General features: G+C 31.9%; 1 protein-coding gene across 1 annotated transcript in view; it reads right to left on the bottom strand.

Moving 5' to 3' along the window:
* The window catches only part of LOC129220533 (tachykinin-like peptides receptor 99D), a 43,464-nt gene extending 30,277 nt beyond the window's left edge, over nt 1-13,187 (bottom strand). Inside the window, exon 1 of the mRNA XM_054854962.1 lies at nt 12,480-13,187. Within this exon, the coding sequence (XP_054710937.1) occupies nt 12,480-13,043 (564 nt within the window). The 5' untranslated portion in view covers nt 13,044-13,187. The remainder of the gene's footprint in view (nt 1-12,479) is intronic.
* Nucleotides 13,188-16,296: the final 3,109 nt, after the last annotated feature.

The raw sequence follows: 16,296 nt of genomic DNA, 5'->3' as shown, positions 1-16,296 counted from the left end.
TATTACTCTGACTTTCAAATATTTATGTCAATTAATTTACCATACTTGTTTTAAATTTTCTGGAAGTAAAGCTGAGTAAAATACAAAAAACAACCCCGAAAGGAACTATTCAAAACCTTCATAAATGATTAAAAATTTTAATAAAAAACAAATTTCTAAACTTTAAGACAAAAGATTATTTATTAATTCACATATTTTTAATAAACCAAATAAAACTCGATTTCAGTTGGAAAAATGTGAGTGCCTTTTTTTAATACTGGATTTATTTTTGAATTTTACTGTCCTAAATAAGTATTCCTACTAAAAAAGTATTTTGGATTAAAAAAAATATTTGTCACAAAAATATGTATTTGAGTTAGTTTTAAAAGATGGTACAATAAAATACACTTAAAAATATCTTTGATTTTAATTTTTTTTTTTTCCCAAAATGAACAAAACGCAAGAAAAAAAAACAAATCATAAAAATTCATTTAAAAAGTTTAATTAAAAAAATAATTATTGAATAAAAAAAAACCCGACCGCGTAAAAAAAAAAATAAAAAAAAAATAAACCCAGTAGTTTCGAATGTTATTAAGTACTACACCATTTAAATAGTTTTATAATCGATACACTTACAAGACAAATCATAAATTCAAAAGCAGAATAGAAGGATCAACAGTCGGGGCCTATTAATTTTTGACCAATCAAGGAACCCCGTAAAATTTGAATAGGCCGAGAATGTTTATCCTTCTATTGAGATTTTGAGTTTATGATTTGTCTCGTGTGTGTATCGATTATAAAACTATTTCATTGATGTTTTTATTCAGTTGTACTTAAAAACATTCTAAACTACTGGGCCGACATTTCTTTCTTTTAGTGTTTTTGGCTCTTACGCAGTCGAATTTTTTGTTTTTATTTAATAATTATTTTTAATTTTACACTTTTTAGTTAATTTTCATTGACTTATTTATTATGATTATAAGACGGTAAATTTTGTAATCTTGTCATTTTATTGAGAGAGTTTAGATCTTGAGGATTATTCAGTAACTTGCGGTGATCTAAACTATTGATTAGTAGTCCCTTTAGGGACATAACTCTTCTTAAAGCGACATATGCTTGATCTTTAGCAAAAATGCGCTAACTTAAGTCAACCACAGCTATATTAAAAGCCTGTGTAGCTCGTGATGACACGACCCTGGAAACGTCGTCAATCAAATCTCTCCCGCAAAATTAAAAACTCCCTTCAAAAAAGTACACGTCGCGAAACTCAAACTTCCGAATCACGACAAAAACAAATGCAACTTGGTAGAGATGAAAATTGAATTAGTAAACTTAGTAAACAAAAATTTCAGGCAGTGAAAACGCTACCTGCATTTGTCGCACGCAGGTAGCTTGCGACAAATTCCAAACTGATAAAAAGGCAACTGGTTGTTGATATCGTGAACACATCGTCATGTGTTTAGTGACACTCCCTAGGTTACGACTAATCTATTGAGGTAATAATCATCAAAATTAGCCACGGCGTTTATCCTCTAAAACGCCACATAGGAACAAACATACGTAGACATACTCTCCTTTGCGTTGCTCACGCGGATTCGGGTAAAAATGTCTTAAAAGCCATTTAACCATCTTGTTTTCGCATATACATAGAAATATATGCTTAGAAATTTGACTCTGCTTGTTTTTCTCATATGAACTTAATATAAAATAAACCGTTCAATTTAAAAAAAAAGCTTTATCTTCAAGAAACAGATTGGCATTGACAATACTCACCGCAAAAAGTATTAAAGAGAATGCAATAAGTAAATCTGCGTTTTACAGATTGGAATTAGCAAGGGGGAAACATATTTGAAATGAGACCAAGATTTAAATTTTTGGAGAGTAATGAGAATTATGCTTGTCGAAAGATTCATTTAAATACGTTTTTACTTACTGACATAGCTGATAATATTTGCATGCATGTGTAATATAAAACTGAAAAATTTCCCTTGGTCGTATACGTAACGATTAAACGTTTTAAAACGGGTTTCACCATGTCGGCAACCACTTTTAAACGTTTATAAAACGAATTGGGTCACCAATGAAAATGATGTATTTTGAATACGCATCACAAACTGCTACACATGCTTCGTCAGAGTTTTAATTGTTCAAAAAATAAATAAGTATTATTTAGTTAGGGTTGGTTGGGGTAAGTGGGTCACCCCCCTAAAACTGAAATATGCATAAGTTTTCAAATTTTTTGCACTGATCATGTTAAATTTCATCACAGTGAGTGATTTTGCACAAATTTGGATTTCGTGGATTTTTTTCCTAGGTCATAGTACTTAGTCAAAAAAATCTAAAAAAAAAAAAAATACTTTTTTGAGTTCAAATGACATTTTTCAAAGATTAATTTTTATTATTTTTTGTGTTAATTATTTTTTCACTTATAGTTTAACTTAAATTTAATACAGCAAAAAGAATTTTTGTATAAAATATTATTAATAAGTGTTTAAGAGAAGGGGTCCACTTTTGCTATAAGGGGTAAAAGGGTCCCCCTATTATTCTGGGGATTTCAAAATCAAAAGCAACTCTGATTAAATATTTGTATTAATGAAATACAAATCAACTATGATGAATTAAGAGGAATTGATAGTTTAGGTACAAAAACTACTAAAGCTGGTGATTATGTATTTGTTAACCTTACTGTAACGGAAAATCATTAAGGTTTAAATTGGTCTAATGTGAGAAGTTGATGATAAGTTGAAAGATACTGTTGAATTTGCAAGAACGAATAGAAATAGTGACTTTTTGTTGGCATAGTGCAGATGATATAAGAATAATTACCGAGGATGAAGCGATAATGGTTCTTCATATTAGCCAACTTTACATAGACGCAGTCATTTAGTGTTTCCAATTTTTTTTCCAACATGTAGTTTTGGCTAATTTGCTCAAACTGATCTTAATCAACTGTATTACGTTCATTGAATACACCTTTATATGTAAAAGTAAAATATATACCTATAGACTTTCAATAAATTTCACAAATAATTTTTTTTTGTTTTTCGTTTTGAAATTTTCCGTGATACAGATTTAAAAGACAGTAAATATCTCATAAATGGATGCATTTACAGAAAAAAAATAATTCACACTAAAAATTTACATACTTTATCACGTAAGAACCTCTTACCTCTTTTTTAGATATGCCTCATTTAAATTTAAATAAAAGGGGGTGACACACTTACCCCTTACTATGGGTTAAGTGGGACATCAATTCGATTTTTTACAAAATATAATCACTAACAATACTTAAAGCATCATTACAGAAAAAAACGATCAACTTTTGTTTATTGATAATGTCCAAGATAAAACAAAACAATAAGTTTAAATTTTTCTTTCAAAACTTTTGTATAAGGTTTCAAAAACAAACAATTCTGAAAAGGGGTCTCACTACATCAACCTATTTGTTATAATTAGTATATGCTAATAAATGTACGTGGTGTTTATTATTTTTAACTTTAAATAAATAGTTATACGAATATATTAAACTGTTTTCACCGAGCAATATAAAAAGAGAATAAAGAGCTGAATCATTTAAGTTCTATTTTGAACAGATATCCTTTGTTAAGTAAAATGAACGTTTTACGTAAGACTCTTTCTAAAACTGACAAAAATTGCAATTATATTCTTCCGAAAACTCTTTTATACGTTCAAACGGGATGAAACAAATATATTTATATAGCTCTCCAATATGTAAGTCCTATTTAAACATACTTTGCTTTTCAAAAAAAAAAGGAGGTGGTAAGAAAAAATGCAAAAAAGTTTAACTATTAATTTAATTATGTTCTTAGAATTACATGAATACCTGGAATTTCAACTGAAAAGGCAATATTGATACAGTGATATTTCACTAGTAAAAATTCTTTTTATCAGTCTTTTATTCGTATTTTGATAGTCAAAAGCCCCGACAAGATATATAAAAAATATGAATAATTGTAGCTGACGTATGTGTCTTGTATAATAATATCTACCATTGATGCGCCATGAACAATTTGCTCTGGAATTACTGATGGAAATAAGAAATAAAAAAAATAGAAGATAAAAAAGTCTGAATACTGAAAGAAAGAGATTTAAAAAAAAAGTGCTAAGTACTCAAGATAGCTCAATTTATATCGTGAATTTCTACTTTCAACTTGTTTCGCAATAAAAAAAAACACTTCGATTCCGGAAAAAAGTAAGAAATGGACATGAAATACATATTTGTTACAGACAAGCAAGTAAAATAAGAAATAACAACGTTAAATAGCACAAATTGCAGATTAGTGCTGACACTTGTTTCGGCGTTACAAGGAACGCTTTTTTAATGCATAGGATCTGAGCTAAAATGGATAAAAATACATCCGGCAAAAGAATAAATTAAAAAAAAAAACTTAAAGGGGTCCAGGACATATTTTGAAATAACTTTTATTAAACTGTTTAGAGTTTTGAAATTTTTTGCACTGATTCAACATCTATTTAATAAACAAAATCATAACATAAATATATATATATATTTTTTAATCTTTTAAATTTAATTTGTTTTTTAACAAAATGGGGTTGCTTTAAATTGCTAAAACTCAAAATATTCTTGGTCAATTTTTAAATTATTTTCAAAAAATTATGCTGAAATATCTCAGCATTAATTTTTTTTCGGCGATTTACAAAATATTTTTCCAATAAAAAATAAAAAATATTTGAAGAAAAACTCCAAAAAATTCAAAAATTCGTTAAAAAAAATCATATTTTTTTTGCAAAAAACGCTTTTTTTTTTTTTAAATTCACCGAATAAAAACTAAAGTAAACTGTTTAAAAAAGATATGCTCTAAATTTCATTACTTTATCTTTATTAGTTCTTGATTTATAAGAGTTTTAGTGCAAAAAATAGGAAAAATTGCATCATGGAAAAAAACGCGATTAAAGTTTTAACGTTAAATATAATACTATGTAAATGCAGGCAACAAAAATAATTATATCTCTCGTTCTAATTAAGATAGAAGCAAGATTCCAACGTGTTTTTAAGCAGAAAAAAATTGAATTTTTTTTTCAAATGCCAAAAAAAAAAAAAGAAGATTTTTGTGTCCCGGACCCCCTTAATATACGAGATACCAATTGACATTGACAGTGTCGATAGGTACGCTATTGTGAGACTGTTGTGGTCAGCGAACTGATTTTTGACTGCTTTTTTTTTCGATATTCAAGTACATAATTTGATTTTGTAGGATTTTTCTACCGGGTTTTGTTTTCCTTATTCCTACATCTTTTGTTTTTGTTCTTATAGTTGAAGATAGTCATTTATCTAAGACAATAATTTTAATTGTCGTATTAGTCAATTGTGTTTGCTCTTTATCACGTTCTTATTATAGTATTGTTTATTTAGCGAAACATATTAAATTGCAGAAAAAAACCACTTCACCCGCTAAAGGGTAGGATTACGGTAGCGTGGTTGCTTGGCTCGTTAAGCGACGCAGTTGAAGGATTATTTTGAGTTTTAAAGCTAATATTAATATTATTATGTGTTTCGGCGAATAGTTTTAAATTCCAAAGAGCCTCTATTAGGTGTTTGAAAATATTTGTACGCATTTTAGTTGAAGAAAAATGATTATATCACATTAGAAGAGGTGGGACGGATTCTGGATTTTTTTATTCAACGAACTTCCTTTAAATTCTTAGCACAGGCACCGCCGTGCGGGTACTGCTAGTTTTACATATTTTCCCCTTAATATTTAATTAATTAATTCCCCTTACTTGAACTACCTTAAGTTTTCAGGTAGTTCAATAATTTCAAAAAATAAAAGAAAAAAAACGTCATAAAACGGCACGTTAAATAGTTTTTTTTTAAATTGAAGCATGCCTTTTTAATTAGAAAAAAAATCGATGAAACTTACGTGAAACAAGAATTTAAATAATAATATAACTGCAGTGCATATGGTAACAATTTAAAAAGAAATTTTCTCTCTGCTTATACCTTACTTAAAATAACATAAATGTAGTCTTACGCCCCGCGAATCATAATAATGATTAAATCAACGAAAAAACAAAGAAAAGTGAGACTTAAATTCTAATTTTAAACAAAGACAAAACATGTGGTTTTAAATTGGTAGCCAAATCATGTGGGTAATGCCAAGTCCGTTGGCCTCAATCAATTTATTACAGAGCATTCTCAGAAAAAAGAGAAATTTTATCAAAAATCTTAGAATAAAACTTAATGAGCCCCTTAAGAAATCAAGAACAGCCTAAATATAATTGCATATATGTATTTGTGTATTTCTTGGAACTTAAGTTTAGTCTTAGTGGCATTCCTCCTTTAAAAGTACTGGAGCTTCGTTATCATGTGTGCCTTTTATGTTAGGGAAAGTAGACTTGAGATTCGACATTTTTGCATCGAATTTTTTTCAACATGTTTTCACAAATATTACACGGAGAAAAAGAAGAATGCAATTAACACACATATATATATATATATATATATATATATATATATATATATATATATATATATATATATATATATATATATGAGTCGCCGCATCAGCTCAAGTTCAGCCATTTCGAATTTCGAATCTGAGCGCATGTTTAAGTGGTTGTCTTTTCTGGCAAAATATTGCGTTTGGTAATTTTTCACTTCGAGCAATAATTAGTGGCACATGAAATGTTTATAAAATTAAATATAATTTTTGGTCGATTTGACAGAGCAGAAACTTTGCTCTTGAAACCATAGCTCCGCAACGATGAAAAATCCGATCCAAAATGTCTAAACTTAAGCTGATGCGTCGGCTTGTATACGTATAGCGGCTCTAGTTGGACCCCATCAGTGTTTATCTGAGTCCCATACTTTTTAGTTCTAAGCAATTTGATGTTTCAAAAAGATTCTTTTCTTCTCTCTCGTAATAAATCAATCTTAATTTCTTGTTGATTCCTCTCAAGATATTTTCTTCAAGGCATCACTCAATCTATCTCAAAAATTCACGTAATTTGACAAGTGTAGAAGACACAATTTTTCCGTTACCTTTTAAAAACTTTGTTATTTACATCGTTCAAATCACAGGATATTTCAGATCTGAGATGTCAATGGCAAATATTTTTAAAGATTGCTTCTTTTATTTTTTTCGTCCACGCTGATCATAAAATATCAATATGAAGGACGGAATTCAAATCAAACGGAGGTCACAAGTTATCCATACTGTAAAAAAAATCCGAAACGTTACTGAATATTTCCGTGTAACGTTTCGGGACTTCAATGGCTTTTATACACTTCCTGGAAATATCAAGTATCATTGTCAGAAAGTTTCCTGAATTATTACAAGTTGCATTAATGCAGACTTCTCTCTGTTGTAAAAATTATTTTTAGCTCCCAGTTTAAAAATAAACTGAGAGTATTTATAAGGAGTATCGGCTTTAATTCAATTACGGTTCGTCCAGACTGATTAAGCTCCCAAAGGGAGCGAATAAGTCTAAGGTCTACGTAGCTTGCAAGAATTGCAATCAAGTTAGATTCTTGCAATTCTGGCTTAGCATTGGCCGTGTTTGCAATACAGATTTTCTCCAAAAGCTGTTATATTATCCCTATCTAAGATTACTCTGAAGTTCCAGAGACACGACAAACTTTAAACGGGAAGATTTCTGGATTTTTCAGGAAGGTTACTGAATTTTAGCGAAAACGTTGCTGGTTTTTGCGAGATATGTTACTGAAAGAAATTGTTCACATGAGCTGCCTATTATTTTCCAGGAACGTTTCTGAATCATTTTTACAGTGCACCAGGAAATGAATCGCCGATTTCGCAACAGATTTGGATACAGAACTAAGAAGCTTAATATTTTGAAAGACCTTGACGTTTTTTATTGACACTCTCTAAGAAGCAATGTAAGAATAGTGGATATTGCCATCTTCTATCTCAAAAATTAACTCATGTATAAGCTCGCAGCAAATTAAGAAATTAAATGATTTAAAATGTTACTCTCATCGCTCCAAGACATGAGCACGTTGAATTTAAAGTTTTGCGAGGGCGGAAATTTTGAATTTGCCAAGTGGAACTCTAAATTTTGCCGAATGCGGATAATTTTGCCGAATGGAACGACACATTTTTCCAAACGATAACGATTTTACTGAATCGTCTCACCAAATGTACGGATAAAGATATTTTTGGGAGGTCACAATGATCTCCCGTGACCTCCCATCGGGGCTTCCCTGATCCAGGAAGGAAGACTTACATTTTGTTTTTGGTCCTTTCACTCGTTCCATTTACACTGTAAAAAAATTACGAAACGTTACTGGGTATTTCCGTGTCACGTTTCGGGATTTTAATGGTTTTTATCCACTTCCTGGAAAAATTAAGTATTCTTGACAAAAAGTTTCCCGAATTGCTACAAGTCACAAGAATGCAGACTTTTCACTGCTGTGAAAAATATTTTTAGCTCCCAGTTTAAAGATTAATTGAGCGCATTTATAAAGTGTATCGGCTTTACTTCAAGTACGGCCCATCCATGCTAATTAAACTCCCAATGGGAGAGCAAAAGTGTGGAGTGCATTGTTTTGCTTGATTTGCAGGCAAGTAAAATTCTCGTTACTTACTTGCAATTCTGGCAAAGCTTTGGGCATGTTTGCAATAATGCTCTGTTAACTTCCTTGATAAATCAGAATGATGCCAAGATATTATTTCCACGGACAAGACTGATTTTAAACGGGAAGATTTTTGAATTTTTCAGGAGGCTTCCAGGATAATATCAGGAAGGTTACCGAATTTTAGCGGAAAAAGTTCCTGGAATTTGCAAGATATGTTACTGGCACATATTGGGCACATCAGCTGCCCATTATTTTCCAGAAACGTTTCTGAATCGTTTTTACAGTGTAGGTTCAGAAGTCACACACAGAAAGTTTTAAGTTTAAAAGGACCACTATCTATGTTTCTACAATGCAAGGATTCTCAAAACAGGTGCCGACGCGGCACCCTGTTGCGCCGCAAGAGAAGGCCAGGGGTGCCGCGAAGTATCCACGGAATCAATGTATCGTCGTCTCAAAGCAACAATAAGACATCTAATCCCATTAATAACACTAAGATATTACACTGTTGCTCTGAGGCGACGATATGTGTACAATGCACCAGATATAGATTGGATTGCCGTGAGAAGTTTGTTATTTTTCAACGCTTTCCGCGTATCGTCAAAGTTTTGGAACCCCTTGTATAATTAATAGGTGTAGGAAAGAATTCATAAAAAAAAAGAAAAGAAAAGAAAAAGAAAGAAAAAGTTAATTAATTTGAATTTTGACAGCTGAAATTCAAATTATGTTTTTCGCAATCACGTGTGTGTATGTGTATGTAGGCGTGTGTGTTTGTGTTTGTGTGTGGGTAGGTGTGTATGTATGTATGTGTGTGTATGCAGGGGCGGATCTAGAGGGGGGCCATGGGGGCCATGCCCCCCCCCCAAAGCCTTGTGATTGTAGGAATTTTTTTAAGGAAAAAAAAAGGAAAAAATATTATGAGAAGATAACAAAATTTAACATATGTTTTTTACTGAAAAAGAAATATAGGCCTTAATTGGGAGATAAATTATATTCCTATCTTCAAAACAAAACTTTTTTTTTCCAAAATTTTTCTCCATCTTTTACGTCATTTCTTGATTTCAACTACAGGCACTTGGACGATTTATAAATGTTGCGGTTCTCAGAGTATACCTATTGTTCACAAGACCAAAGAGAGCCTAAATTTTCGTTTTTATGGCTTTAATTTCGAAACTAGTGGGAGAACCCCCTTTTCTCATGATCTTTCACAAATGCCTTGATATGTAGCAAAAAATTGCATTTTAAGTCTTTTATTTGGAAAAAATGTCAAAGGAAACAAGCTTATCCAGCCCTTATCACTTCACTTGCTTAAAAGCAACTTAAATGAATTTTTTTGGGACTTCAATTACAAACGAGTTTTGATAGGACCCCCTCCCTCCCTAGTTTATATCGTGATGATAGCTTTAAAAGGAGGTTTTTTGGAGGAGCTCACGAATCTTCCATCCCTTTCTAAAATATGTATAAACATAATTAAAAATCGAATTTTAAGTACCTCAAAGGCAAAATATTTCCAGGAAGGAAGGATTCTAAGCACCTTTACACTTCCTTTAATTTAAGCAAACATTACCTAAAAGTGCATTTTTAGGCTGGACAGCTGAAGAGCTAGAAGGGCACCCCTCCTCTTCTAACTTCTCAATGTATAATGACAGAATATTTTGGTTTCTAAGCTTTATTTTCAAAAAGTATTTTTGGGGCATCGCCCGAAACCTGACTTTTCTCCGTACATCATCAAAAATAGACAAAATGTGTTTTTAGTTTCCGAATTTTCAAAAATTACTCGGAAATTTAAATTTTGAAACATTTTCGAGGGAGATTCCTAAATCCAACCTCTCACCTAATGTCCCGATACCCCGAAAATTGAGTTTTTAAGACTTCATTTTAATAAAATTTCTGGGGAGTTATCAGGGCTCAATTTTCCAATAGGCAGAGTAGGCAGCTGCCTAGGGCGGCAAACTTTTCAGGGGGCTTCAAATTTGCTATTATAATACACATTTTTTGAATTAAATTGTTATTCTTGTTCTTGAAAGTAAAATATTAGCATTCTTTCATTTTCCACAGAGACAATTTTTTCTTGTCATTCAATAATGATTACTTTCCCACATCTTATGAAAGTCAAATGTTTTTCAATCATGGTATTTGCCGAATCGTCAGCAAAATTCGCCGAACGAAAAATTTTATGGGAGATCACTGTGATCATTTATTTCAACGGGGCGCCTCAGAATGTGAAACGCCATCATTTCTTCATAAGTTTGACAGTTTGAATCTGGGGAACACTTTTTTACGTGTTTTTGAGTCAAGGATATTTTGTTTCTTGGGGGGGGGGGCGGCAGATTTCAAATTTGCCTAGGGGCGGCATGGAGCTAAATTCAGCCCTTGGGAGTTTGTTCAAAAATTTTGGATGGCCCCTCCCAAAACAATCGGCAGGATCCGCCACTGTGTGTATGTGTGTGTGTGGGTATGTATGTATGTGTTTGCATGTGTGTGTGTGTGTGTGTGAATGTATGTGTAGGATATGGACGCAACCTGGAGACGGTTTTCGCTAGAGGAGCAGCATCGGCAGGGGCCGGTCGATGGTGGTGGTGCAAAAGGAGGCGAGGGGAAAAATAAAATCATAGGAACATCAAAACAGTCAAATGAGAAAAATAAGCAATGTGATTGCTCAAAAAATCGGAAAATTAAGTGTACATTTAAAATGCATATGACCTTGAACGAGCGTACATTAGTATATGCAACAATACTATTTTTTTTAGTGTAGTAGGACTGATTTATCTTCTCAAATTTCTTTGTCATTACTCATTTTTTGCTTCAATAATGTTTTTTCTAGTCTACTGATTCGAACCAACGTCAAGGTGTTACACCCTCTCTCTCTCTCTCTACCGCTTCAAAAAACTCATTTGTAAAGTTTTGTAAATATCAGTATTCTCTTGTCTCGTTTCATAGCTACGATATATTTTTGTTCGTGCACATTCTGCTGTGGGCAGGTGGTATTTGCAGAAATGAGTTTTTGAGATATTTGAAGAAATGTGTGTTGGATTCAATACTAATAATAGGGAAATTCGGGAATTACATGTTTTTTCGCGCTTTTTTTTTTCAGCGAAAACCAAATAAGCAAGCTTGTACAATAAACCTGACGTACAATAGGTGACAAAAATGCAAAGAAATGAAAAATGAAAATTTTGCAGTTACTGCTCTTTACCTGTCCACGGAAGTATTGTATCTTGAAATACATTGTTACGTACCATAGCAAGGTGTACTCACTCTCCTAAAAACTTTAGTTACTACTTTGGACCCTTTAAGTACTGGAAATTTAGAGTAAGCAGGCAAATAAAATCGATGGCTCATGACTAAAAACTGCGGTTACGCATATATTCTGCCGAGGAAAGGCAAACAGCAGTATCAGCAGAAATGAGTTTTCGAGATTTTCAAGAAACGCGTTTTGGATTCAATAAGTACTAACAAAAGGTAAGAGTTAGAATTAAACGGGTTATTTCGGCCTTTTATTTTTAGCGGAAATTAAATAAGCAAGCTTGTACAATAAAGCTATCGCGCAACATATAACAAAAATACAAACACAAAAAAAAAAAAAAAAAAAAAAAAGAAAAGAAAAGAAAAATAAATGAAAATAATTACTGATATTGTCCTTTTTAATGCCCACAGCAGTACTATTTCAAATTTTTTTCGCGTGAATTTAATTATTTTTTCGTTTAACAGAATATATACTTATTTAGTTTGCATTTGAAGCATTTACTAGCAAATTTCTGTAACTAAAAATGAAACTGTTTTGAAAAGTAAACTAAAACATATTTCGATAAAAAATATTTTATAGGTTCTCAAAATACTGTCTAAAATGAGAATTGTTACTTATGTCTGTACAAATGGTTATCCGTTTAATACGTGGATTAGTATATAATTAATTATTACTTACCTTCTTTCTGTTTTTTAGTATGTTGGCATCTCTGTCACTTTGAGTATTCCCAGGCGTCTTGGTATCCCTCAGCTTTATACCAATAGTTATATACACCATCGTGATCAAGCACAATGGCAAGAAGTACTGAAGAGTTACCAGAATGTGATTGTACACTTTCCACACGAACGGACTAAGTTGTACGTTATGACAAAACGGCCTCGTATGATTCCCCGTCAGTGGATCATACACCAATGTCACTCGCAAAGCCACAGCGTATGGGATACTGGTAGTGGCACTGAAAAACCAAATTGCAAGTATGATCACCTTGGCACTCATTTTCGATGTCTTTGCTTTCAGGGGATACATAACAGCCCGATAGCGATCCAGAGCTATTGCTGACAGGGTGATTATGCTCACGTTCACAGACAGTACTTGAAAGAAAGGACAGAAGGCACACATGAACGGAGGCAAGACCCATCTCTGGAGCAAAGCCGCTTGGAATTGGAACGGTATCGAAAATAAGCCGATTATTATGTCAGCAACTGCTAAGTTGGCGATGAAATAGTTGGTCACTGTTCTCATCCGACGACTGGTTCCAACTATGAGGAGTACACAGAAGTTTCCTACAATGGCAGTCAATGAAATCAATCCGTAACAGCACGACAACAGGGCAATTATTAAAGGGGGCACATCGTAAAGGTCGTCTTTCTCTACAGCTGTATCATTCATGGACATCAAATCTAAGGTTACGTTGAAAAAAGAGTAGTTTTGCAGATGTTGTGACATTCTCATTTTCTTCCGATGATGGCTAATACAACTATAAAATGAGTACACTTGGATATATTATTTACTGAAATGTTTTGCAATTAATTTACGCTGTTCCAATTTCTTAATCAATACCAATAAATGATTGCTCTAAATAAGGGTAAAAAATATTTCATATTTATTTCAACAAATATGCTTCAGATACTTAGAATCGCTAAATATGAACTGAAATTTTATTGAATAGTAATAGTTTCATAAATGCACAAGCCATGCACGTATAGTTAAAACGAGTAATCATGTTAGATTCTGGCTTTTATTAATGTAATTTTCGCACCAGGTGAACTAATATCAAACAAGTAGTTTAGTTCTTCAATGAGATGAAACTGTAACAGCTGCTATGCAGACCATACTTATATTCTTTATGAAAATCAATACAATTCTTTTCAATTCAATAATTAATGGTAATTTGATATTGTGACTGAAACTTAAAATCTGCAATTTTTTACATGCAGAATAAATTGTTTTGATACTTTTGAACTACTTTCATTGAAAAAAAAAAAAAAAACTATTAAAAAGTCATTACTTTCCAATTCGGCTTAGATTTTTCGCAGGATAACTTATTCTGCTGAAGTTGCCGTAAGCAAAAGCACTTTGAAAGTTATGTAAGGTATAGAGATTTTAAGGTAGTATCTATTTTCGCTTTTCCGTATTATTTTAAATTGATGATTTAAAACTTTGTGCTATCTAAACAAGCAAATTTTACATCATCCAAAATGTAGATTTTTTTTTCAATATTTTGATGCTTCTTGTATTCAAATTTAATTTACCTTAATTGATAAATTCCAGTTGGTTAATTGAATTCAAAAGATTGAGCAAGTTTAACAGTTTTTCTGTGCATTACAAATAATTTTCCAAAAAAAAAAAAAAACCCTTTGCTTGCATACACAATTTACCTCGTTTGTTAAAAAACACTAAATAACTCATACGATTTCACTCATCCTCTCTACAACTGTTTTACAGCAATTTTTCTCAAAAGCAACTTTTCCATTGTAGCCTCTGGAAATTAGTAGAAAAGCACTAATGAGCAAATTCCGAGCGAAACTCCTCCGAAAGCGCGATGGTTTCTGTCAGCAGCTCACGAACGAACCGGTGAACATCGGGAAAACTTTTGATCTGTTGTGGACTTCCGTTTGTCCAATAGATGGCGCTGAGAAACTCCGGTTTCACCGGAGAAAATGAAGAGCCGTGGACGCTTATGTTGGACTAATGGGTGCATCATCCAGAATAATCGATTCGGAGTTTTATTTTTGTAACTTAGCGATGTAGCAACAGATTGGATGAAGTGGCTATCAACTTTTTAGAAGTGAGGGAATATTTTGCGACAAGTAAGCGCCAGATTTAAGCTAAGCGAAATTAAATTTTATGCTCAAGTTAATAAGAAAGACAAATCGTTTTTGTCCTCATTATTATTATATGAATGGTTTCATTTGCGTAGGAGGTTACGGGGTTTTAGTTCCTGTAGGTTTTTTTTTTTAACAATTTTGATATTTTACAAATTAAAGATAATATAATTTATTGACGCATTAAAGTAAGCTCCGAAGGTTTTATTGATTTTGCCCTATTTATTGCTTTCTGAAAGACATTAAGTAAAACACAACATTTCTTTGTGTTGTACTGGATACACTCCAGCTGTAAAATAAATTAAAAGAAAAATTATCATATAAGCTTTGTACTACACTATGATTAAAGTGAAAAACCAACGTAAATAAAGCACAAACTTTGAATAATTTTTTCTTCAAAATTTGTGCTTTATTAACATAGGTTTTTCACTGTAAAACAAACTGAGTTTTAGAACTTTTTTGTCTTGTGTCAATATTAGCTTTTTAATGTTAAAATAAGAAATATATATTTATGCAAGAAACTACAATTAGTGATTTATGTTTGATATGCATATAATTATGGTATTAACATACGTTCTGAAGATCATAGGGATTCCGTCATATTATTGTTTTCTTTTTTCTTTTCCTTTTTTTGGGGGGGGGGGGAGGGAGGGAGGGGGCGATTCTTGAATAGGTTTCGCTATAAAGGCGGATCATTGCTAGGAATTGCATTTAAAAACTTGATTCTGTGTTGTTTAGGAAGAATACCAGAATACAAGAATTTGGTAAACGGAAAATCCGCATAACTACCACGAAAAGCATTTGCATTCGGCACAGGTTTCTAATTCGTGGGGGGGGGGGGGGGAGTGGTTGACCGTGCGAAATTGAAACAAATGCATGTTAAGATAGGTAACAACATAAAATGGTTTTTTATAGGAAGTAAATAGTAAATAATATCTGACTTGATCATATATATATATATATATATATATATATATATATATATATATATATATATATATATATATATATATATATATATATATATATATATATATATATATATATAACACTAAATAATAACTTGTGACTTTCAGAATGTAGACAAGTTCTGCTACAAAGCAGCAGTGTGTCAGACGTAATAATACATAAAATTCTGCATTTGTAGGATACTTTTTTTCCTTATTTTTTGTGCCTATCTGTAAATAGGTAAAATTCTTAAATCACATAGCTATTTAAATTACGGCATTATTTTCTACTACTGAAACGTGCGTAAAATTCTAACTAATGCATTCACAAGGACAAACCAAAAAACATAAACAATGCGCCAATTTTTAATATATATATTTTTAAGTTTTGTAATTGCCGAAAAATAAGAATTAATTTTAACCACCATAATTTTTTTAAAAATCATTTTATGTAAAGACTGGCTTTTAATTGTGATGAATGGATTTCAAAGCTATTAATGTATTACTCTTTTCAGGTTATGATCACGAATCAGTTACAGTTGTATTATGAGGCTTTGACATCCAATAGACATTAACGGATACATTTAACATTGCTAAAGTACGATTTAGCGGTAAAACTGCAGTTGTAAGAATTAGTCACACATTATACAAAAATTTTCGTAAGATTTCCGGTGTTGATGGGAGTAACGTTACACGAATTCTGAAGTGTGTAGTATTTTTTTT

Source organism: Uloborus diversus, chromosome 4, assembly GCF_026930045.1.
Source record: "Uloborus diversus isolate 005 chromosome 4, Udiv.v.3.1, whole genome shotgun sequence".
Classification (NCBI taxonomy): domain Eukaryota; kingdom Metazoa; phylum Arthropoda; class Arachnida; order Araneae; family Uloboridae; genus Uloborus; species Uloborus diversus.
Note: the sequence above shows the minus strand (reverse complement) of the source record. Positions and strands in the feature narration are given on the sequence as shown.